Below are 25,405 nucleotides of genomic sequence, written 5' to 3' on the forward strand. Positions count from 1 at the left end.
GACCCTGATGCTGGGAGGGATTGGGGGCAGGAGGAGAAGGGGACGACAGAGGATGAGATGGCTGGATGGCATCACTGACTCGATGGATGTGAGTCTGAGTGAACTCCGGGAGTTGGTGATGGACAGGCAGGCCTGGCGTGCTGCGATTCATGGGGTTGCAAAGAGTCGGACACGACTGAGCGACTGATCTGATCTGAGGATTAGGGCAGAAGAAAACTATTTTTACTAAATACTGTGCAGGACAAAGTAGGGCATGATTAAGTCTTGGGAGGGCAGCCCTTCCTGGAAGGAGAATAAAAGGAGCCTGGAAAGGCTTATACACAAAGAAGAGAAGAAAACGACAACCACAGGCACCCTTGCAAACATCAGGCACACACAGATCTTAACACTCAGGGCAATCCAAAGAGGGAGGTGGGGTCACTGCATCATTTTGAAGTTGGGGGAACAGAGGCCGTGAGAAGTTAAGTAACTTTGCTGGGAACAAAGAGCAATTAAGTGACATTATAGATTCTAACCCAGAGTTGAAAATTCAAAGCTGGGGATGGGGTGGCTCAGACTAGAAGGAATTTTGCCTGCTTCAGAGTTGGGGGGTTTCTGGTACCCACATCTTTGCCCCCCCTTTTTTTTCCTGGACTGGGATGCCCTCTGGCAATCAAAGATCAAGGGAGGATGCAGCCTGGGGCATTTGCTAGTCATCCTAAGATGAGAACTAAATACAATCAGGTGTAAAAAGAGCAGAAAGATGCAGGCTTAATTCTAAACAGGGTCAGCCTTCAATACACCATCTCATCTTGCCTCTCATTTTAGCGGAACTTCTTTAGGTCACCTAAGTTTAAGGAATATTTCACTGCCAACTTCATGGACATGTTCTTGTAGCTTAATAGGGACCAACGACAGCAGTTCAGCCTGAGAGAGGGGAGCGGGCGCTGGGAGAGGCTCCAAGGACAGCTGAGGGGAAGGCGCCGCCCTGGGTGCTGCCTAATCCATCCGACATGGGGACACGCTGTTCCAGAAACCGGATGACAATTAATAGGAAAAATCTGCTCTCACAGCGCTGCCAAGCTTGTGGCAGGGTCTCAGCTGGTGGTGCGCCTCTCGGTGGGGAAAGCAGGAATGCCTCATTCTTCCCTTTGCTCAAGGCTCTGCTGTTTTCTCAGGTGAAGGGAGGAAGACAAAGGAAAGTTCCTTCCGAGGTAGGAAAAGTCTGCACAAGAAATAGCACTAGGTCCTCAAAGCCAGGACTCCAAGCATGATGCTAAGATTGAAGACTCAGGGACTTCCCTGGTGGTCTAGTGGCAGAGAATCCGTCTGCCAATGCAGGGGACATGGGTTCGATCCCTGCTCCGGGAAGATCCCACATGCTGTGAAGCAACTAAGCCCGCATGCCACAACTTCTGAAAGCGGAGCACCCTACAGCCTGTGCTCTGCAAAAAGAGAAACCATGTTTAATAAGAAGCCCGTGCACCACAGTGAGAGAGTAGCTCCTGCTCATTGCAACTAGAGAAAGCCCTGTGCAGCAACAAGGGGACCCAGCACAGCCAAAAATTAATTAATTATCTTTTTTAAAAGAAGACTGCAGGCTCCAACCTTACAGGATGATGGCTTATCTTTCAAACCTGTGAAACCCTATTTGGCATGTGGGGTACTGGCAGATAAAATGTCTCCAGCCAAGGTACCTGACCATGGGCTCCTCTTGTTTAATAAGTCATCTGGCTTTGGGCCAAGCTTCTATATATGTATACATAGAAAGTTTTATAATTTGCCTGTGTGCATATTTCTCTTGGACGAAATATTTCACATACTTCAAGAAAGCCTGGTTTGCCTTGCTGGGACTTGTTCAGCTTAACCAAGAGCAGAGAGAGGCGGGAGGCTCCTAGGAAGCCAGGCAGTCTGTCCCGTTTCCTACCTTTCTGGTTCTCCATGCCATATCTCTTGCTATACATCAGTGTTCTAGATTTATAGGACAGTCACAGACTCTTTTGAGTATCTGATGTGCACTGTCACCAGCCAGGCTTCTCTGTCCAAGGGATTCTTCAGGCAAGAATACTGGAGTGAGCTTCCATTTCCTTCTCCAGGGGAATCTTCCTGGCCCAGGGATCAAACCCTCGTCTCTTATGTCTCTTGCACTGGCAGGTGGGTTTTTACCACTGAGCCACCTGAGAAGCCCACATTGAATTCAAGGGACCACTGTCCCTGTGAATCTTTTATGCTTTTCCCCTTCAGTCCCTGAGTCCCCAGGTCAAGAACCCCACCACAGACACCAGCTCTGGTGCAGAAGTCATAGAAATCATCTTTCTGGACCCCATAGTCTCATCAGAAAACTCCACCCTGAATCCTACCTCAGGAACCTGATGGCCTGTCAAACCCTTCATCAGCTCTCCCCACCCATCTCCTATTAACATCAGCCATAAATGGAAACCCCAGCTGGGAATATATCTTGAAATTCAAGTTTCTGTTTAAACATCGGTACCCGGCCTCCCTTGAGCCATTTGGTCAGATCCATCCTGGGACCAGGCAGATGGATGCTAATTTACCATATTAACCCCTTTCGTGCCAGTCCCCTTAACCCAAGTCTTGGTGGAGAGCCACATCTCACGCCCGATCCCAGTGTTCGTGGGGTTGAGTGCTCTGTGTGGTGGGAACCGGGCAGCAAATTTAGCAATCACGATGCTGTTGGCATCGTTTCTGGAACTCTGTGTAAATCCATGTGCTGGAATACCCTGCATGGGCCACTTTCAATGCCAGAGTCTACCACCAACATCTAACTCTCTGAATGCCTTCTCATCACAACTCCACACATAGGTGCAGACAAGCGCAAAACCTGGTTACTCAGAAAGTCCCTTTGTTTCAGGAGGCAGGCAGCTAGGTTTGAGTAGAGAAACAGGGGCAGGAGACAGGTGGCCAGAAACCACGCATCCTGTAAACAGAAGGGGTCCATAGGCAGACAAAGGAAAGCAGGGACCTTCAGACTGACAGGAAACCACATATTTTGGGTGATAAGGGTTCAGGCAGCAAACAAAGATAGGTGAGGAAAGGCAGGAACCTCCTAAGTCTAACCGTCATCTTTTACTCATTGTGTTCTCATTACCCGCTGGGCTTCCCGGGTGGCACTATTGGTAAAGAACCCACCGGCCAACGCAGGAGACATAAGAGATGCGCGTTTGATCCCTGGGTAGGGAAGATCCTCTGGAGGAGGGCATGGCAACCCACTCCAGAATCCCATGGACAGAGAAGCCTGCTGGGCTACAGTCCACGGAGTCGCCAAGAGTCGGACACAACTGAAGAGACTTGGCACGCACACACCCTCTCATTAGAACAAGGTTAGCCTTACAGATAGGAGGTATTCATCACGCACAAAGGCCATGACACTTTTGATCTAAGCTAAACAGGGGCAGAAGCTCCTCCTCCCCTCGGGAAAATGGAGCTGGGATGAAAAATCAGGGAAGTCTACCCCCAAACCCCTCCTTCCCCAGTGAATATTCTGCCCGTTCATTTATATGCCCCTCATCACTGGCTTGCCAAAGAGACCCAGACAGATGAATCCCTCATCTGTCTGCCTGCTCTCCCTCTAAGAGTGTCTCCTTGCTTAAACCAATTTTCACTTTACTTTCTTAACCTCTCTGCATCATCTTGGCACCGGCCCACTGAAGCCATGTTTTCAGTCATCACAGAAAAACCAAGTGGTCCACAATCTGGTCCTCACAGACACCGACACTGCCTTCAATCCATCATTACCAATAATAAAGGTGTAGACAGGAGTCACCAGCCAGGGCCACTTAAGCCCACCACGAGAGACCCTCTCAGAGAGCAGAAAGAGATTAAAACAGCATCTTTTGATCAAAAGGGGCCATGGTTCCCGATGCGACCCTCGCAAATGAACAGCCCACCTTACCTTTCATTCCAAATTTGGACCGTCGCCCATACTTGTTGATCATGATAAACAGAACCACCAACAGGACACAGGCAAAAGCAGCAAGTCCAACTGCTATGGATACCTGTTAGGAGCCAAACACAGACAAGCAAGCACAGTTACTGAAAACCCGAGGGCTGTGTGAATAACACACGGGCTCAGATGAGAACAGCCCTGTTGTAGTAGCAACCGGAGCCCTCCCAGAACTTCAGTAAACTCCAGAACTTCTCAGACTGAGGAACGTCTTGAGAAGACATAATTTATAAGGTTCTACGAGCATCAAAAAATAAATTACCCAAATCGATCAGAGAAAACTTCCATGATTCAGTTTTCTGAGCCCTCTCAGCTGGGGCCATCCCAACAGACGCAGGAGGAAGCCCAGAAAGGCTTCTGTCTATTGTCTCATTGTGGTTTTAATTAGCAAGTAAATCCTGCATCTTCACATTGACCTGCTTGGGCTAATATTCTTAACCATGAGATTCTAAAAAGACCTCTTTCCTTTCCTCCCCAGAGAAATCTCAGGCTCTGAGACGGGGTAGGGGCACCTCCCACCCAAGAAGATACCCCGGACAACTCTGACTTTTGTAAAAGGTTGTACATTTAGAAGCCCCTTCAAGTCAGGCCCAGCTGGCTGCTGATGGAGTGGGAATTCTCAAACTTTTCTCTTCCAAGCCCTGGGGCTTAAAGCAGATCCTCAGAGATTTCCTCAAACAATGAATTATTCTCATCAAGCTTCAACCACCTGAGAGGAGGTCATTCATCACGGCTTCTTTATGCCATAGTTCCAAACAAGGCAGTGTTTGGAAAAGTTGACAACTTAAAACAGAAGGCGGAAAACCACTGCATCAGTAACACATTTCTCTTGACCAAGAAGTGACTCACCCCAAAAGTGTCTTCCTCTGGTTTGTGGGTCACAGTGATAGGAGGGGTGGGGCTCACTTCGTAGACTGAAAACCAAACAGAAAAACAGGAGAGTCGTTGGTTTGCTGGCCACAAGAACCTCCCCCACAGTTCTTACCCAACTCCCAAGCTTTCTCGAAAGTTCTTCCTAGAGAATATGCCTTTTAAGTCAGACTCTGTCTGACCTGTCCAGGCTTTGCAGGAGTCCCCAGAGACCAGATCCCCAAAGGCTCCCTGGCAGGTGTTGACAGCTCAAGGACAGACTGCATAGGCATAAAGAGCCTTCACCCTCATCCCCTGATTCACATCCCAGAGTAAATAGCCTAACCCTAACCTGGGCAACATGGACCATGAGCTATTGGATAGATAAGAGGAAAGGAGATGGTTTGGGATCACAGCCAGGGTCTGGATTCAGCCCATTTTGTCCATGAAGGCAGCTCTGGCTACACACAGCTCCTCTCTGTATCCCTTATCCTGTCCCTTCTTTCTACGCCCTTCCTGTTCCCTCTTCACTCCTCAGTTGAGATCCAGGAGGTCTGTGGCCCCACAAACTACCCACTATCCATTGCCCTGAGGCAGATTTCAGAGCACAGTGGCAGCTTCAGTTAAGCAACAAGTTTATCTGACTAGGAAACACCAGGTCTTCCCAGCAAGGCCTGGAGGAGCAGCCAAGCCTCCCTCGGACCTCCATCTGGAATCACCAACTTATCCAGAGACACCCCCGGTTCAAATTTCTCCAGAGGGATGTTCTGTGAGAGGACAAGTCCTCTAAGACCAAGGACAAATAAAGGAATTACAGGTGATATTTACATCTGAGCCGAACAGCAATGCTGCTGCTGCTGCTGCTGCTAAGTCGCTTCAGTGGTATCCGACTCTGCGACCCCATAGACGGCAGCCCACCAGGCTCCCCGTCCCTGGGATTCTCCAGGCAAGAACACTGGAGTGGGTTGCCATTTCCTTCTCCAGAACAACAATGCATGTCCTAAAAAAGACCGTCTGCTGTCTCAGGCCACATAGGAAGCTGAAATGACCTCAGCTGTCACCATTCCTCTCCCATGGGGACAAAAGGAAAAGGAATAAATATGGGTTCCCCTACAGTCCACGAGCAAACCCCCAAATCCAGGGAGTTGTCTAGTCCTGACCCCGAATCACTTATAGACTGAGCCTCAGTAATTTCACTTAAAGACAGATGAGCCTCTGGGAGACCTGGCCAGTTACAGCTCCACTTGTCTTACGTCCTCAGTTGCTTCAGCTGTGTCTGACTCTTTGCGACCCCATGAACTGTAGCCCGCCAGGCTCCTCTCTGTCCATGGGTTTCCCAGGCAAGAATGCTGGAGTAGTTTGCCATGCCCTCCTCCAGGGGATCTTCCTGATCTAGGAATTGAACCCATGTCTCTTAGGTCTCTTGCACTGGCGGGCAGATTCGTTACCACTAGCGCCACCTGGGTGGGTTCTAGCCAAATTCCCTGGCTCTTGAAGCAGGTGACAAACACTGACATCATAGGCTCCACATTCTCTCTGCAAGAACAACTGAGATGCTCAACACGGGCCCACCGGGGCACGTGAGCCCCACATGCTTCCTGACACCACCTCTCTCTGTCTAGGTAGGAAGACTCGCACCATGGTCAGACCCTAGAAAACTGCAGGAGAACTGAGGCAGCAAGTGACCGTCTAAGAGGCATGGGCTTGGAACTGCCCAAGAAGAGTTTCTGCTCTCCTTTCATGGTTCACTCAGATCCTCTCAGTGGACATGGGTCTGGGGATGGTGATAGAACAGGAAAGAGGGCTATCTGGACTCAATAGTCACCAAAAGTATCAGAATAAATCACTTTCAAAGCAAAAGGTAAAAGAGACTTACAAGAGACAAAGTTATCCGTGCTCTCTGCAAAAAAAAGACAGAGATAATTAACAAACGTAATAAAAACCGGAACAGCCTTGCTCTATCTTCTTCATAGCTATGACCTCTCCCACTCACCATGATCCCCTGTTGCCCTGGCAACTGAAAACTAAAACCCTTGGCACGTCACCCCTCCCCCACACCCTATTACTCTTTAGAAGGTGGTCTTCCAAATGGAGAAGGAATAAGAGCTAAAACTCCTGGGTTTCAAGGGAGGTGGCCTGGCCCACCTGGAGACTGGAAACCAAACCATGAGTTGAGGAATTAAATCCAGACTCCCTGTCACACCCACAACCTTCCCTCAGATACCCAGTGTGTTGGGGATGATGGTGGAACATTAGAACCCAGAAGAAATCCTCCAGGATGGGCTTCTGTGATCTACCTGGGAAATGCCAGCTATGATCTCAAGATCACAATTCCCCAATTGTAAAATTTAATCTAATAGGTCACTAAGACATGCTTGGGAATCCCTCTAGAATCTATTTCCCAGATGAAAATGTGTTATTGAGTCTTCGGCCTTTAGAAATGATCACCTAATAATGAAAGCCAATCATTATAGGGCATTGATTATGAGATGGGGGTGTGAAAAATGCTTTATGTAACACATCACCCAATCCTATACCCACCCTGGGAGATGGGTAGCATTACACCCTTTCATCAGGAGAGTAAACAGACATATAGAGATCAAGTGACTAACTGAATGTCACTCATCTAAGAAGGGATACAACTGGATTCAAGCCTGGGCTCGGAACCAGTTTATAAGAGATTCTCAAACTTCAGCCTGCCACAGAAGCATCCAGGAGATGACCACTACGATCCTCCAACAGAAAGAATAAGGGCTTCTTGGAGAAATGCATAATTCCAGGGCTGGGGAAGAAAAAGTAAAAGATATGCCTAGAACATCTTGCGGTATTGAAAAGCAAGAAGGCACACAAAAACTATTAGGGGAAGGAAGAAAGGATGCAGGAGCCACCATGATGGGGTTTCCAATGGCCAAACCGGGGATGATTTGAGCAACAAAATATAATGAAGGTCATAGGTTGTTATGAGCTGAATTATATCTGCCCAAAATTCATATACGGAAGTCCTAACCCCCAGTACCTTAAACTATGACTATATTTAAAGGTAGAGTCTTTAAGAGGTAATTAAGTTAAAGTCATTAGCAACCTAGAGGAATAGGTGGGATAGGAGGGTGGGAAGGAGGTTCAAGAGGGAGGGGACATATGTATACTTATGACTGATTCACACTGTTGTATGGCAGAGGCCAACACAATATTGTAAAGCAATTATCCTCCATTTAAAAAAATAAATATTTTTCTCCCCTTGCAAAAAAGTTCAGAAAAAATAAACTTATTAGGGTGGGCATTAATCCAATATGACTTGTATCCTTATAAGAGGGTATTAGGATATAGTTATACAGAGGCAGATGAAGACACACGGAGATGACAACCATCTGCAAGTCAAGGAGAGAGGCTCATAAAGAACCAGCCCTTCTGATACCTTGATCTCAGACTTCAAGCCTCCAGAAGTGTAAGACAATAAATTTATGCTGTTTAAGCCATTTAGTCCCTGACACTTTTCCTCATGGCAGCTCTAGCAAATTAACACATGGATTGTAATTCACAGAACAAAATAAATACCCATGAGTCCATACTGATATAAGAAGCAATTTAATCAACCAATGAGGAAGAAGAGAAAGCTCTTCCTTACAATAAAATTCCAATTAATAAATAGAGAGGAAAGGATGGAACTAGGAAAAAAATCATTGACAAATGGCACGTTAATATTTGTTTCAGGCAAGAATCACCAATGAATGCTAAAATTAATATGTGAAATAATGATAAAAAATGATATTTATAAAGCTTCAAAATATGATGCTTATTAATTACAGAAGGGAAAAAAATTATCATTTTGCAGTGGAGAAATCTGGCAGACACCATCTTCACCAAGTGAAAAAGTTAACATCACAGGTAATAAGATGTATAGACATCATGTATCCCCAACGCAATGGACGGAAAGGGCACAACATTACTTCTGCGGTGCTCTTACCAAAAACGCATAACTGGCATTTAATTGTGAGAAAACGCCAGGCAAACCCAAACTGTAGGACAGCCTACATATAACGAGTGAGGAGTCTTCAAAGTACGCAGATCATGAAAGACAAAGAAAGGCTGAAGACCTGCCCCAGATTTAAAGAGAATACGGTAACATGGCAGCTAAATGCAATGTATAATCCCGGATTGGATCTCAAGAAGAGAAGGACAACTGATAAAATTTAGATAAAGTCTGTAGATTAGGTAATAGGGTTGTATCAATATCACTCCTGGTTATGATCACTGCACTGTGATTATGTAAGACGGCAACATTGGGGGAAGCTGGGTGAAGGGTATAAGAACGTCTTTTGTATTCTTTTGCAATTTGGGAGGGTAAATCTCTATTTCAATATCAAGAACTTAAAAAAAAATTTTTTTAACTTTTTAACAAAAGAAATACAGATTATCAATCCTCATCCCAGAGTTTCTGATTCAGGAGGTCTGGAGTGGGTCTTGAGAATTTGCATTTTAACCAAATTTTCAGGTGATGAGGATGCTGCTGCTCCCTTTTCGAACCCCTGCATTGTAGTACAGCTCCTCCTGTCACAAGCCTACCACACCCTAAAAACAACAACTCATTCCTTCATTCATCATGGACCTTCTATTTACCAGGCATCTGGCTAGCTGAGCTTTCAGTCATTGCAGTCGTAGCTCTGCTCTCTACCTGTGGAGAAAATGATGCTTTCTATAAGGAAGGAGTCCTTTAAAGAAAGTTCTACGTATAGTAAATGCACTGTTAATAGATTTCTTGTTCATCATCTGCTTTTCGTTGTTTCAAGGGACAGCGATACAGCTTTGTCCAAATTCCTGAGCATGCCCTTCATACCCCCAGCCTCTTCTAAATTTCAAGTGACCAACTACCTGATTTGGGAGTAAGATGGGGGTCAAGGGACCCTAGCTGTGGTTTCAGAGAATAGAGACATGCCAGATCAACTCATAGTTAAAACTGATTTGCATGTTTCTCATAAGGTTTTCCTTTATTGGAGAATAATCTCATGTCAGCCAAATGTTTTGGCCCAATCTGTGAACCCTGTAATCTCTCGGTGAGCCTATGAATGCTTAGCTCCTTTGTAGGAGCCTGGAGACATGTATTCACCCAGGAAACACCTGAGACCTGGAAGAGCCAGACCTCCAGGGTTCTCTTTAACTTGTGGGAAGACTCAAAACTTCACCCTGGAAGAGGATGGTACCCAAGAATGGTCCTTGTCTCTGCCTGCACCAGCAGTCTGGGAGAACAAACAACTGGACTCGCGTGCCAAGGCAGCATCTGAATCCCAAAGGGGACCGGGCACGAATGGAAGGCATATGTCTCCTCCAGATCCCAAACTCCTCAAGAAAAACTCATTGGGAAAAGCCAGTGGGGTCCAGAGAAAAGAGAAGAGAGGCAGCAGCTTGCATCCAGACAGACAGAGATGCACTGAGACGTGATGACGTGAAGAGATGGCCTGGCTTCAGATGTGAGGACAGAGGAGGGAGCCGCGCCAGGTGTCCACATGCTCGGCCCACCCCGCGCAGACGGCCACACGCGGCTGCCCCTCCACTTCCCCAGCATCCGCCGGTTGGGAGCACGTTCTCGTCTCAACAAGTTCCCTATGGGAAAGAAGCCAGTCTTGATGCCGCTAAGGGCGCTAGCGCAATGGTTTCTCCCCTTGGTGGTACCTAGGGCCCTGAGGGAACTCTGGTTTCGCTGTCACAATGAAGAGACTTCCTGGCCAAGCGAAAAAGGAGAATTCAAGAGTTATGGCAGCTCACTTGTTCCTAAATGTTTCATTAAGTATTCACAGATATTCATTGCAGGAGTGCAGGCAAACACACACACACACATAAACACACACATACAACTGCATACATGTGCACGCACACATAAATACACATATATGCACACACATAAACACACACTCACAAACATAAATGCACACATACATACATACACATAAGCACATAAATGCACACATATACACACACATGCACAAACACATGTGCACACACACACCTTTGCTTACACACATACATGCACGCATGCACATAAAAACACACATATACACACATGCATACATACATGCGCACATGTACATATAAACACACAAGCACATTCACCGATACACACATACAAACACATGCACACACACATCCTTGCATACACACATATACACACATACATACACATACACATGCACGCACACTGTGCATATACACAAATGCACATACACACACATAAATACATACATGTACACATACACACACATGCACACACATGTGTGCACACACCCCTTGCATACACACACACACATAAATAGACACACACATACATAAACATACACTCACACGCATGCACACGCATGCATGCATGCATGCACATTCACACATACACACATACAAACACATACACACACACACATACCCCTTGGCAACATTCCCCCTTCTATCACATCATCTAAGGATCCCTAATGGTGACCTTCCAGGTACCACCCTGACCCTGACATGATCCCCAGCCTCCCCTGACACTCAGATCCCTGACTCCTCATGGTCCCACTCTTACACCCAGATCCTTTTTGGTGGCCTCTCTAAGATCCTGAAACATGAAAGACGATTCCATGCTCCTAGAACACATCTTCCTTTCCAAGGACTGGCTCCTACACTAAGGCTTAAACTCCAGGTGGAACATTCTAGTGCTTCCCTGGAAATGCAGAAGGAACCACCAACATTTGCATAGGATGTGAAGCTTACAAAAAGCTTTCCCAGAACATTTTCATCTCAATGTCCTGCTCGGAGAAAATCCTCTGATCGAAGCCTCTGCATCTTCAGACGTTTCCACTCAATGTATTCATTTCAATCCAGTCTCTTGTGGGCCTCCGACCCATGAACAGTCAGGAAGGAAGACCTTCACCTTCAGATCTCCATCCCCTCCCCAAACAAATCCACTTTCAGTTGCCCTTGGGTGTTTTTAAAAAAATAAAAATAAAAACAAACTAATTCTGCTCTTACTCTGTACCAAGCACCATGGGAGATATTTTAGGCAGATTGAATCTTCACCACAATCTCTGAGGCAGAAGGGAGGGGGCTGAGTAATCTGCCTGAGATCATAGAGCTGATGGGCAGCTGAGTGAGAATCTGAACCCTGGCTTGTGACTCCATAACCACTACCTTCAATGAAACTGCCTGAAGACAGTCTGTTAGAAGTTCCCAGCTTGATTACAGAGTGACTACCAGTTCCAGAACTCCTGAACTCAACTCCTTAACTCTCCACTCAGAATCCAGGTCAAGGCCAACAGCGGTTGAACCATCCCTCTGTCCAGACATAGAGCGAAACACTTGGCAGACATCACTTCATTCATCCTCAGGACTGTTTAGGCAGGAGCTCCAGTTATCCCCATTTTACAGATGAAGAAACAGAGGCACCTCATGCCAACCGTGTGCCAAGCCCCATTCTAGGAGCTGAGGCCATCTGTCCAGTAGGACCACAGATGCGGTTTGCACCTCAATCTGTCTGATTTCAGACCTTCGGCTCTTAACCTCTATGCTTTGCTGTCTGGGAGCGAGGGGGTACAAATGACAAATACAACCTCCCCACCACTTTACAGCAAGAGAAGAACAGGAATCCACCAAGAGCCTTTGTACCCAGGGCTCAGCAGGTGTGCAGTTTACTGCCTGCGTCATGGGATGACTGACTCTCCTGAATGCCTAGCTGTTTTTTCACTGTCACCACTGGCCCATCTCTTCCCTGTCACTGCCTTTTCATCATCCATTGATTCCTTTACGAACAAGTAACGCTTCACACAGGATGGCCCTGTCAGGGTGCAGGTGGGTCCGAGAAACCCACTTCAGGTGAGCAGTTTGCCTTCAAGCTCCTCCATGACTCCACCCTCTCTCCTGCCTCCTCGGTCCACCATATGCCACAGCAGCAGTTGGCAAATAAGAGCATCTGAATTTTGCGGGTGGGAGGGCTTGTCAAGACACAGACTGCTGGGCCCCACCCCACAATTTCTGACTCAGTAGGTCTGGGTGGGGCTCTAGGATTTGAATTCTAACACCTGCCCACATGATGTGGATGCTGCTGGTCTGGGGACCACTCCTGGAGAACGACTGGCCTGATTAGAGTTGATAAGGTGATAGGGGTGTCCAGAGGTGATGAGGAGGGGCAGCTGTGTCTCTTGGGGACAGAGAAGGTGTACACACAGCTGGGAGGATGCAGAGAAGAGCTTCCCTCCCAGTGGGAAAAGCCACGCCCCACACCATTCCACTGGTCCTCCTGCCCCGCGGCCAGCACACCCTCTGTGGACAGGAGCCGGAGTGTCTTGCCCCACCTCTCAAACATTCAAGGGCTCCCCCTCTCTCCAGACCCCAGGAGTTTCCCTTTGAGAACAGAAGCATCACTTGGCAGGAGCTTCACTCCTCACTCATGAGGGAGTATAGATTCTCCTCTTTTTTTAAAAAAAAGAAAGAAAACATGTATTGGAGTACAGTGGCTGTACAATATTGTGTCAGTTTCAGCTGCACAGCAGAGTGAATCACCATACGTACGTATATATCTCCTCTTCTCTGGGTTTCCTTCTCATTTAGGTCACTACAGAACATTAAGCAGAGTTCCCTGTGCCGTCCAATAGGTTCTCATTGGTTATCTATTTTATACACAGTAGTGTATACACGTCAACCTCAATCTCCCAGTTCATCCCACCTCATCTTTCCCCCGTCAGTGTTAATACACCTCCTCTTTAAAAGCAGATTCCATTCTCTATGGCTGAGTAATACTCCATTGTGTATATGAACCACGGCTTTCTTATCCATTCATCTGCTGATGGGCATCTAGGTTGCTTCCATGTCCTGGCTATTATAAACAGTGCTGCGATGAACATTGGGGTACACGTGTCTCTTTCCCTTCTGGTTTCCTCAGTGTGTATGCCCAGCAGTGGGATTGCTGGATCATAAGGCAGTTCTATTTCCAGTTTTTTAAGGAATCTCCACACTGTTCTCCATAGTGGCTGTACTAGTTTGCATTCCCACCAACAGTGTAAGAGAGTTCCCTTTTCTCCACACCCTCTCCAGCATTTATTGCTTGTAGACTTTTGGATCGCAGCCATTCTGACTGGCATGAAATGGTACCTCATAGTGATTTTGATTTGCATTTCTCTGATAATGAGTGATGTTGAAATCACCAGATGGACATGAACAGGGCAAAGGGCCACTCCAGCCCTTAATGCCAACAAAGCCTAGCCTGACTTTATGGTCCCGAAAAGCAAAGCGTCTCTGCATCTAAAGGTCGCTGCTTCCACAGTGCCGACCGGGACTCTTCCAGTTCTTAAAAAGCCCCGTGTGACCCACGGTGGGAAGTGTCCTGAGGCCCTTTACTGGGTATACTAGGAATGATGTTGGAAATGTCAGACCATATGGGATGGCCAGGGTCTCAAACATTGGCACATTCTCATCCTCTCCTGAGTGATGGCGTCATCACTGCTCCACAGAACTCCGTGCAAGAGTTTAGCTTCCCAGGCAGTCTCGCCTCTCGAGAGTGTCTCTCAGTGTCTCCTGAGTTCAGGTTTCCTTGTGCTAAGATTTAAAAGGCCCCTTGGAGCTGCTTCCTGATGGTTATCTGTACGTTGTAAAGTCACCTTCACATAAGCAGATGCTGCAGTGCTCGTCCTCCACTGCTGTGTGTGTGTGTGTGTGTGTGCGCGTGCGTGCATGATATCAGTCTTTACTGATATCTTTACTGATATCTGCTTTACCCTTTACCTCATTAGAAGCCTGGATTTCTAGGAATTGAAGGCTGAGAGGTCCTCCAGCTTGTTCCCAGCAGAAATCAGCAAGGTCATCAAAGATACATGACTTCACTAATAGAAACTTATCAGCTGCCAAATCTACCAAGAGATGCTGAAGCCACTTTCACTAAACCCTTGGAGTGTTTTCTTCTCCTCCAACATCAGGAAGGTATTTGAAATATTCCAGCCCAGACAAAGACAGACTCCCCTCCAAAATATTCAAACAAAATTTTTTCATTATTTCAATGACCTCTCCTTCCCCCACCCATCCACTGGATGTCAGCACCATCCAGGTTGATGGCATCAGGAACTCCCCACCCATCAACTCACCACAGCATTAGAGGAAAGGAGCCACAGACCTGGAAGCCTCAACCCCAGGCAAAACCTTGCTTCTACCCAGCAAGTGGAAAGAGATTTAACTTTTCTGTTAAACATGGGGATGAATCAGATAGACCTTGAAGTCCCTTACACGGAAGGTCATCAAACCATCATTAGGTACCAAAGCCTGTGACACACGCTTTGTCTATTTTAAGTTATTTAATAAAAGTCACAAGATTCTTATGGGAGCAGTACCTTCATGCCCATTTCACAGATGAGGGTATTGAGGTAATGATCAGGCCCAGAGTCCCCCAACAAACAAAGGACTGGGTCCAGTTCTCAAGCCCCTACTTACTCTTCCATAATACCATATACCCTTATATGCATAGCTATGTATTTCCAAGGGGTCTTGGTTTTTACTGTGACTGCTAACATCAGAGACTTTATCTAGTTTACATAAAATTCAGGTGGTGGCTGAAGATATTCCAAAGTGTGTGTGTTGCTGGTGATGATGGTATCCGTGTTGATGCTGCTTCTCCCCTCAAGCCCCCACACCCCGACCCCCCTGAGTGCCTGGAGGGATCAGCCACTCCAGGGCAGCTCCACCCTCACCTGGAAAGGGCTCCTTGAGGAAGTGGCCATTGATGGTCTGGTTGGCAGTGCCCAAGGGGTTCTTGGCGATGAGGGTATAGTTGCCGTTGTTGTAGTGGGTGGGCTTGTTGAAGAGCAGGCAGCCCTCGGAGACCTCGCCCTCCTGGTAGTACTCCACGTGGATGATCTTGGACTCGCGCAGCGGCTGGCCGTTGTGCAGCCAATGCAGTGTGGGCGGCGGGTTGCCGCGCACCACGAACTCGATGCAGTGCTCCAGGCGCAGCTCGGGCTCCTCCAGGCTCACCACACGTGGGGGGTCTGCCAGGGGACAGGCCAGCTGAAGCCCAGGACACGGAACCTCCCATGTCCTGGAGCAGCCTTCCAGGAGCTGGGGCGGGCAGCCCAATTCTTCATGCATGCATGCATGCTCAGTCAATCCCATGGACTGTACCCCACCAGGCTCCTCTGTCTATAGGATTATCCCAGCAAGAATACTGGAGTGGGTTGTCATTTCCTTCTGCAGGGGATCTTCCCAACCCAGGGATCTAGCCCTTGTCTTCTGCATCTCCTGCATGGGCAGGCAGATTCTTTATTACTGCTACCTGGGAAGCCCCAATCTTCTCCATCAGCTCTAAAAAGACTAAGGGAATCAGAAGTCCCCCACTCCCCATCAACACCAACACCATCCCTAAAGAGGTGAAGAGATGTCTGTCTTCACCCAAGCTTCCTGGATCCACTACAGCTGGAGGGTCCTTCTCATGACCTTTGTTGGGGGGCATAAATATTCAGTCTACTATAGTGTCTAAGAATTCCTTAAAGAGATGAGTTCCTCTTGGCTAAAGAAAGTCTAAGAATGTAAGAGAAGTTGGCAGAATTTATCTTTTTTTTAAGATTATTTTTTTTATGTTGGCCATTTATAAAGTCTATGGAATTTATTACAACATTGCTTCTGTTTTATGCTTTGGTGTCAAGGCAAGTGGGATCTTAGTTCCCCATCCAGGGATTGAACCTACACCCCCTGCACTGGAAGGCGAAATCTTAACCACTGGACCACCAGGAAGTCCCACTAGAATTTCCCTTAAAAGCATCTCCGTTAAGCCAAATGCTATGCTATGCTATGCTAAGTCACTTCAGTCGTGTCCGACTCTGTGTGACCCCATAGACGGCAGCCACCAGGCTCCCCCGTCCCTGGGATTCTCCAGGCAAGAACACTGGAGTGGGTTGCCATTTCCCTCTCCAATGCATGAAAGTGAAAAGTGAAAGTGAAGTCGCTCTGTCGTGTCCGACTCTTAGCGACCCCATGGTCTGCAGCCTACCAGGCTCCTCCATCCATGGGATTTTCCAGGCAAGAGTACTGGAGTGGGGTGCCATTGCCTTATCTGCCGTTAAGTCAAAAGAGAACCAAAATTTCATACTAAAGGTCATTCAATGACCCCAGATACTTGCATTTGTTGTGTAGATAAGCACCAAAGTCATTAACTTCAGATATCTAGTGGGTTTTTTTTTTTTTTTGGTGTGATTAGCAGTAATTTACCAAGAAGTGTGTATGACTACATGTATTTCCCAGCCCCCAAAATTCATATGTATGCTTGCCCATTCCCTGTCTCTATGGAGTAGCTCCTCAGAGAACTTTAGAGGTTTAGCAAAAGGCAGACTTGGGCCAACTTAGGAGTGAGCACACCCACCCCAGTGTTTCTTGCCTGGAGAATCCCAGGGACGGGGGAGCCTGGTGGGCTGCCGTCTATGGGGTCACACAGAGTCGGACACGACTGAAGTGACTTAGCAGCAGCAGCAGCAGGAGTGAGCAAATCCGAGTTGGAGGTACAGCACCTTCTGTGGCACAGGGACACGCTTTCTGGGGTTACTAGCCAAGGACTGACTTGACTTGCCCTGTACTACCCCAGAGGAGTCTTTCTGACCCTCCTAGTGGACCAGGCTCATTGCAGCGGCCCCACCCCGTCCCAGCCTCCTGTGCCGAGATCCCCAGGGTCCCACCCGCCTTCCACAATGGCGTCCACTCACAGTGGACAGTGAGGGCCACGCTGGCATTGCTCATGCCCACCACATTCTCAGCGATGCATGTCAGGGTGAAGCCATTGTCCTCACTCGTCACATTTACCAGCGTCAGGTTGATGGCGTGTACGTTGGTCCAGTTCAGATTTGTCTAAAACCCCAAGAAAACAGACAACCATCAGATGTATAAAATAAGCTACAGGGATATATTGTACAGCACAGGGAATAGAGCTAATATTTTATAATAACTAAAAAAATGTTTACAACTGTAAATTTTAAGTTATGTATACTTTATCACATAAAAATTTTTTTAAAAGATTCAAAACAGAAAAATTAGATGATGGCACCAAAACAAAGGCAATAATCAAACAGTTTCCACAAGCCTCCCCCACCTCACTCCCCAACACCTTCAGGAATCAAGAGGAAAGATGGGCAGAAAGTGAAAGAGGGCTTTCCGGTGAAGGCACACTGACCAAAGGCCAAGCTCTCTACAGTCAAGAGCTCAGGTAACCCTCACACTTACTCTATGAGGCCAGTGGTAGCATTATACCCATTTCACAGATGAGGAAGGTAAGGTACAGAGATGTTTATAGTCTGAGATCAATTTGGCCAGAAAAAGTTGCAGCTGGGTGGCACCCAAGTCTCTGCCTTTCTTCTTGTAGAGAGAGGACCACAAACTTCCCCTCTTCTTCTTTCTTCTTCTTACATCTCTTGCTTCTCTTCATGATTCAGCTCTTTAAGATGAATAGGTGGCAGGGCCCAAGGCTCGGACGCCTACCTGGTGGGTGTTGATGGACTGCAGCCCGGTGACTATCCAGTCCACATCGGGCAGGGGTGAGCCCGAGCCGTTGCAGGTGATGACAGCGTTGTCACCCTCTCGTACTGTCAGGTTGGCATGGCTCACGCTGATCTCGGGAAGGTCTGGGAGGAAGGACAGGGCGCGTGCATAGATAAGGAAGAGTTTGTGACCAAAACTCTGTCCACGAGGGCAATGGTGGCACTTCCTGCCTTGTCTAATCATGACTCCAACACAACCTGCTTGACCTCTTAAAAGTACCCCAAGACTCAGAAGCCTCACACCAGCTCCAGACGTCAGATCTCAGGACGTGAGCCCATGCAGCTTGACTGGTGGAGGGGATGGTGGGGGGGCAGGGTTGGAGGGGAGGACAGTTGCTCAAGGCAGGCAACTCTAGCAATGATGTCAAATGGCATCTTCCACTTTGGGCACTGGCTCTCAAAACCTTGATCTGCTTCAGACTCCCCTGGGGAGCTCGCTAGAAATTCAGATTTCCAAACTCATCCCCAGACACTCTGATCTCGTTAAGTCAGAGATGAGTGATCAGGCCCACACATCTGCTTCTCTAACAGTCCCTTAGATGTCCTGATAAAGGAGACCCAGAGACCACACCTGGACCTGCACTCCTTCAGGTTTACTTAACAAGAAACTGACAGGGTGCAGGGACTCTGGTCCGATCACAAAGAGGGCACACGAGACCCTTTTCTGCGTCCCTGAAACCAGGAGTCCCCAGCCTCCAGGACCTAATGCCTGATGATCTGAGGTGGATCTGATGTAATAAAGTAGGAATAAAGTGTACAATAAATGTAATGTGCTTGAATCATCTCCAAACCATGCCATCCTCCCCCCAACCCCTCCATCCTCTGTCCACGGAAAAACTGTCTTCCACGAACCCAGTCCCTGGTGCCAAAAAGATTGGGGACTGCTGCCTGAAACCAACCTTCCCACAGCTGGCTCATGAAGGGACAGGAGCGAGCAGGAAGTAAGAGGGGAGCCAGATCCGCAGCCACTGTGGCGAATTCAAGGCTGGGAGGGCAGTGGGGAAGGAACACCCTGGCTTCCTTTACTGACTTTACTGACTGTCCCTGGGTCTGTGGGAGGGCGGCGTGGAGTCAGCCGGGCCAGGGGGCTCACTCACCGCACTGGCTGATGTTCATGCGGAAGAGTGGCAGCTGGGAGCCGTCGGCGCTGATGCAGTAGAGGTTCTGACTGTTGAGCTTAGCCTCCCCCTGCTCCTGCCACAGCTGCATCCAGCGGATGTCACAGCTGCAGTTGAAGAAGTTCTGCTCCAATCTCCTGTGGGCGAGAAGCGAGTTCAGGGAACCCCTGAACCAAGGGAGGCCCCACTCCCTCCCAGGGCTCTGAAGCCAAGGGCCCCCACCTGCTCCTCATACCCATGAGAGAAGGCATTTAGCAGCATCTCTAAAGAAGTATTGAGCGCTAAAGAATTGATCTTTCGAACTGTGGTGCTGGAGAAGACGCTTGAGAGTACCTTGGACAGCAAGGAGATCAAACCAGTCAATCCTAAAGGAAATCAGTCCTGAATGTTCATTGGAAGGACTGATGATGAAGCTGAAGCTCCAATACTTTGTCTACCTGATGCGAAGAGCTGACTCATTGGAAAAGACCCTGATGCTGGGAAAGATTGAGGGCAGGAGGAGAAGGGGGCGACAGAGGATGGCATGGTTGGATGGCAGCACTGACTCTATGGACATGAGTTGTGAGTAAACTCTGGGAGATAGTGAAGGACAGGGAAGCTTGGCGTGCTGCATGCAGTCCATGAGGTTGCAAAGAGTCAGACACATCTGAGCGACTGAACAGCTAAAGAAGTAACATCATAGAAGTTCACAAATTTATAGTTTCTAAATGAATAAACTTATTAAAAAGAAAATCCATTCCACTGAACTCATCTGGCAAACAAACCTTTTAAATATGTCATTTTGGGAAGCTCCTATCCTCAAAACCCTCCAAGTGGCCTCCCAACTCATCAAAAGTCAAAGTCAAAGACCTGTGGATTGGCACCACCCCTTTGTCATCTCTCATCACCTGTCTCACCCTCCCCTCCTCTTCTTCAGCCACACTGACCTTGCTGTGGGTCAAGGTCAGCAGGATGACCTGCATGCTCCTGCCTCAGGGCCTTTGCACCTGTTGTCTTCTCTGTCTACAGATTTTGGACCCAGAGCATATCTGGAGATCAGCTCCCTCGATCTCCTATGGTTGCCATTTCCTTCTCCAATGCTTAGGCTGCAGTCCATGGGGTCGCTAGGAGTCGGACACGACTGAGCGACTTCACTTTCACTTTTCACTTTCAGGCATTGGAGAAGGAAATGGCAACCCACTCCAGTGTTCTTGCCTAGAGAATCCCAGGGACGGGGGAGCCTGGTGGGCTGCCGTCTATGGGGTCCCACAGAGTCGGACACAACTGAAGCGACTTAGCAGCAGCAGCAGCATCAGTTTAAATATTTATTTGCTTGCTTGGGAGTTTGGGACTAGTAGATGCAAACTATTTATTATATATAGAATGGATACAGAAAAAAGTTTAAAAAATAAATATTTATTTGCTTTATCTCCCTAAATAAAAATTAAATTCTGTCAAAGTCAGAGACATTGACTATTAGGTTCACTGCTGTATTCCCCATACCTATAACTAAGCCTGGCACTTAAATACCTGTTGAATGAATAAAAGGAGGAAGAAAAATGGAAGGAAGGTAAGTAGAAAGAAAGGAAGAAGCTTTTGTCCTTGGAGAGAAGGTGGTTAGCTATTTCCAACATTTTCTCAAAGCCCATCTTGGGACCAGCTTTCTTTTTTCATAGAGTCAACAAAATCCTTAATAAGCACCTCTTCCATGTCTGGCTCTGCCTGGAGTGAGTGCTATTGAAATGGAAATGAATCATCAGTCCCTATTTCCTGGGACCATTCATCTCGGTGAAGAAGACCATCTAATGGAGGCAGAGTCAAGTTCAAGGCCTTCCTCACCACCCATCCAGAAGGGAGTTATTAGCGGACAACTGAAGGGCATTAGCTGATGTAAAACTCCTGAGGTCAAGGGCAACTGATAAATCGGAATGCCTGGCTGGATCACGATTCTCTTTGTGGGCCAGTATGGGGATGACTCTGTTGACGCCCAGAGGGAGGGGCGCTTGGGTAACTCCACTCAGATAGGTGGCAAATTCCAAAGTAGTGAAGCAGGCATCAGCATCAACCAGCTTTCAGGCAAAAAAAAAAAACCACCACCAACAACGAGAGGGACTTCCCTGGTGGTCCAGTGTCCAAGACTTCACAGTCCCAACGCAGGGGGCCTGGGTTCCATCCCTGGTTAGGGAACTGGATCCCAACATGCTGTAAGTAAGGACCCTGAATGCCACAACGACGATCAAAGACATGACACAGTCAAATAAATAAATAATATTCAAAATAAAAGAGGAGAGAGGCCCTTGGGGGCAGGAACCAGTGTTTTCCAGCCAACAGGACAGCAAAGGTTGCATGTGCAAACACCCCCGCGTGATATCCTCTTGGTCTAAAAGTGCCCGTGATTTTTCTCCACACATCACACTCATTCGGCAAAGGAGATGAAAACTAAATTTTATCAAGCATCTGCCTCTCACAACTACACTCAGAGACAGCCAAGTCCCATCACCACACAGATGAGGGACTGCCCCGCTCATGTTTGGAAGAGTCAAGTCACGCACTCAAAGTCCCTCGGCTAGTGTGTGACAGTGAATTGATGTATGGGCTCAGTCGTGTCCAACTCTTTGCGACCCCATGGACTGTAGCCTGCCAGGTTCCTCCATCCATGGAATTCTCCAGGCAAGAATACTAGAGTGGGTTGCCATTTCCTCATCCAGGGGATCTTACCAACCCAGTGATCAAACCCGTTTCCTGTGTCTCCTACACTACAGGCGGATTCTTTACTTGCTGAATCATAGGAGAAGCCTCAGGGCCTCAAATCTTGGCCTGCTGGACTCCAAAATTCACGCACCTTCCTCATCATCTATCACAAGGCAAGAAATTGCTAGATAGGGGATTCTAAGAGGAGTAAGCAGGACCCCTGACTTTGGGGGCTTGCGGAGGGAGTGACTGGGAAAGAATTAGAGGGCCTGTTACTGACTGGACTGTGAAAACAAGAAAAACAAAGTTGCACCATGGCAGAGAGTTTGTGTCAAGGAGTACCAGGAAATGAAGCTGGAAGGACAAGTGAAAGCCAGATGGTGGAGGACATTCATGGCCACATCAGGAAGCTTGAAACGCATCCAGAAGGCAGTGGGAACCACTGGAGTCCTTGTAGTTGGACAGTGATGTGAACAAAATTGTAAGAGCAATCCAACAGTGCTGGACAGGATGAACCAGAGAGGGGGTGAGCTGGAGACCGGGACATGAGTCAGGACGTGGAGAAACACAGGGTCACGGTGTACAGTGGGGAAGTTTGTACGTGTTTCAAAACGCCCAGCCAAAGGGAGGAACAGGGATGAAATCCAGCCTGCACGCCCTTGACCAGACCTGGTGCCAGGCATGGGGCTCTATCCGCCCAGAAGAGGCATCTTTTCTCACGCACACATAGGCACCATTCAGGCTGGCAGGCTCTCCAGGTCAGTGCTCTCCAGCTTTTTGGTCTCAGAACTCCTTTTCACCCTGATAAATGACTGAGGGTCTCAAAGAGCTTTTAGGTGCATGATACTTATCATAATTTACCATATTAGAAATTAAAAAACACAAGAATGCATTAGCAAAAACTCCATTGAGCATCAGAGGAAGGATGTTAGCGTACATCACGTGGCCTCTAGAAAACTTCTTTGAACATGGGAGTAAAAAAAGGCAAATAACATTGCTGGATTATTATGGAAAGAGATTTAACCTTGTGATCTGCCAGTACAGGTCTTGGAGATCCCTGGGACCCTGGACCACCATGAGAGAACTGCTGCTCAGTTACTAAGAGCCTGGAATACAGAGGTAAAAACTGGGGAGTTCAGTTCAGTTCAGTTCAGTTGCTCAGATGTGTCTGACTCTTTGCAACTCCATGGACTACAGCATGCCAGGCTTCCCTGTCCATCACCAACTCCTGGAGCTTACTTAAACTCATGTTCGAGTCAGTGATGCCATCCAACCATCTCATCCTCTGTTGTCCCCTTCTTCTCCTGCCTTCAATCTTTCCCAGCATCAGGGTCTTTTCAAATGAGTCAGTTCTTCATATCAGGTGGCCAAAGTATTGGAGTTTCAGCTTCAGCATCAGTCCTTCCAATGAATATTCAGGACTGATGTCCTTTAGGATTGACTGGCTGGATCTCCTTGCAGTTCAAGGTACTCTCAAGAGTCTTCTCCAACACCACAGTCCAAAAGCATCAATTCCTCAGCACTCAACTTTCTTTATAGTACATCTCTCATATCCATGCATGACTACTGGAAAAACCATAGCTTTGACTAGACAGACCTTTGTTGGCAATGTGACAAAGCTGGCAAGTAATGTCTCTGCTTTTTAATATGTTGTCTAGGTTGGTCATAGCTTTTCTTCCAAGGAGCAAGTGTCTTTTAATTCCATGGCTGCAGTCACCATCTGCAGTTATTATGGAGCCCAAGAAAATAAAGTTTCTCACTATTTCCATTGTTTCCCCATTGTTGCCATGAAGTAATGGGACTGGATGCCATGATCTTAGTTTTCTGAATGTTGAGTTTTAAGCCAACTTTTTCATTCTCCTCTTTCACCTTCATCAAGAGGATCTTTGGCTCTTCTTTGCTTTCTGCCATTGGGTGGTGTCATTTGTATATCTGAAGCTATTGATATTCTCCCAGAAATCTTGATTTCAGCTTGTGCTTCATCCAGCCCAGCATTTTGCATGATGTACTCTGCATATAAGTTAAATAAGCAGGGTGACAATATACAGCCTTGACGTACTCCTTTCCCATTTTGGAACCAGTCCGTTGTTCCATGTCCAGTTCTAACTGTTGCTTCCTGACCTGCATACAGATTTCTCAAGAGGCAGGTCAGGTGGTCTGGTATTCCCATCTCTTTCAGAATTTTCCACAGTTTGTTGTGATCCACACAGTCAAAGGCTTTGTTATAGTCAATAAAGCAGAAGTAGATGTTTTTCTGGAACTCTCTTGTTTTTTCTATGATCCAATGGATGTTGGCAATTTGACTCTGGTTCCTTTGCCTTTTTAAAATCTAGCTTGAACATCTGGATGTTCACAGTTGAAGTATTGCTGAAGCCTGGCTTGAAGAATTTTGAGCATTACTTTGCTAGTGTGTGAGATGAGTGCAATTGTGTGGTAGTAGTTTGAACATTCTTTGGCATTGCCTTTCTTTGGGATTGGAATAAAAACTGACCTTTTCCAGTCCTGTGGCCACTGCTGAGTTTTCCATGTTTGCTGGCATATTGAGTGCAGCACTTTCACAGAATCATCTTTTAGGATTTGAAATAGCTCAACTGGAATTCCAACATCACTAGCTTTGTTTGGAGTGATGCTTCCTAAGGCCCACTCGACTTCACATTCCAGGATGTCTGGCTCTAGGTGAACGATCACACCATCATGGTTATCTGGGTCATGAAAATCTTTTTGTACAGTTCTTCTGTGTATTCTTGCCACCTCTTCTTAATATCTTCTGTTGGGTCCATACCATTTCTGTCCTTTATTGTGCCCATCTTTGCATGAAATGTTCCCTTGGAATCTCTGATTTTCTTGAAGAGATCTCTAGTCTTTCCCATTCTATTGTTTTCCTCTATTTCTTTGCATTGATCACTGAGGAAGGCTTTCTTATCTCTCCTTGCTATTCTTTGAAACTCTTCACTCAAAGGGATGCATTCAAAGTTGGAAAACTCTGCATTCAAATTTGGAATTCTGCAATCAAATTGGGGAGAGTGAAGGGGAAAATGGAGCAAATATCATAAAGGAAGACAAGGTGGTGTTTGGTGTTTCACTGGAGGTAGAAGAAAAGGAAAGAGTAAAATATGATCTCAAGGTTTTATGCTCCAGGGCACAGGAAGTTAATGGTGGAGAGAAATGTCTTTGGTTGAAAAACAGAAGAGAAGAAACCAGTGGAAAGGAAGAAGGGAAACATATCAGGGCTGGGGTGGGGGTAGGGCCGGGGGGTGGGGAGGGGAAGGGAAGGTCCTAGGGCAGGAAAGTGAGGGATGAAA

At 47.2% G+C, this 25,405-nt stretch overlaps 1 protein-coding gene across 4 annotated transcripts in view; it reads right to left on the bottom strand.

The window, feature by feature from the left end:
* The window catches only part of NTRK3 (neurotrophic receptor tyrosine kinase 3), a 435,527-nt gene that overhangs the window by 277,996 nt on the left and 132,126 nt on the right, over positions 1 to 25,405 (bottom strand). For all 4 annotated transcript variants that reach the window (XM_070358231.1, XM_070358230.1, XM_070358233.1 and 1 more), the window contains 7 exons: positions 19,413 to 19,570; positions 18,257 to 18,399; positions 17,488 to 17,629; positions 15,487 to 15,783; positions 6,669 to 6,692; positions 4,793 to 4,857; positions 3,893 to 3,995 (listed from right to left, as the gene is read on the bottom strand). In XM_070358231.1, the coding sequence (XP_070214332.1) occupies positions 3,893 to 3,995; positions 4,793 to 4,857; positions 6,669 to 6,692; positions 15,487 to 15,783; positions 17,488 to 17,629; positions 18,257 to 18,399; positions 19,413 to 19,570 (932 nt within the window). The remainder of the gene's footprint in view (positions 1 to 3,892; positions 3,996 to 4,792; positions 4,858 to 6,668; positions 6,693 to 15,486; positions 15,784 to 17,487; positions 17,630 to 18,256; positions 18,400 to 19,412; positions 19,571 to 25,405) is intronic.

The sequence above is a fragment of the Bos mutus genome, chromosome 21, assembly GCF_027580195.1.
Source record: "Bos mutus isolate GX-2022 chromosome 21, NWIPB_WYAK_1.1, whole genome shotgun sequence".
In the NCBI taxonomy this organism is placed as follows: Eukaryota; Metazoa; Chordata; class Mammalia; order Artiodactyla; family Bovidae; genus Bos; species Bos mutus.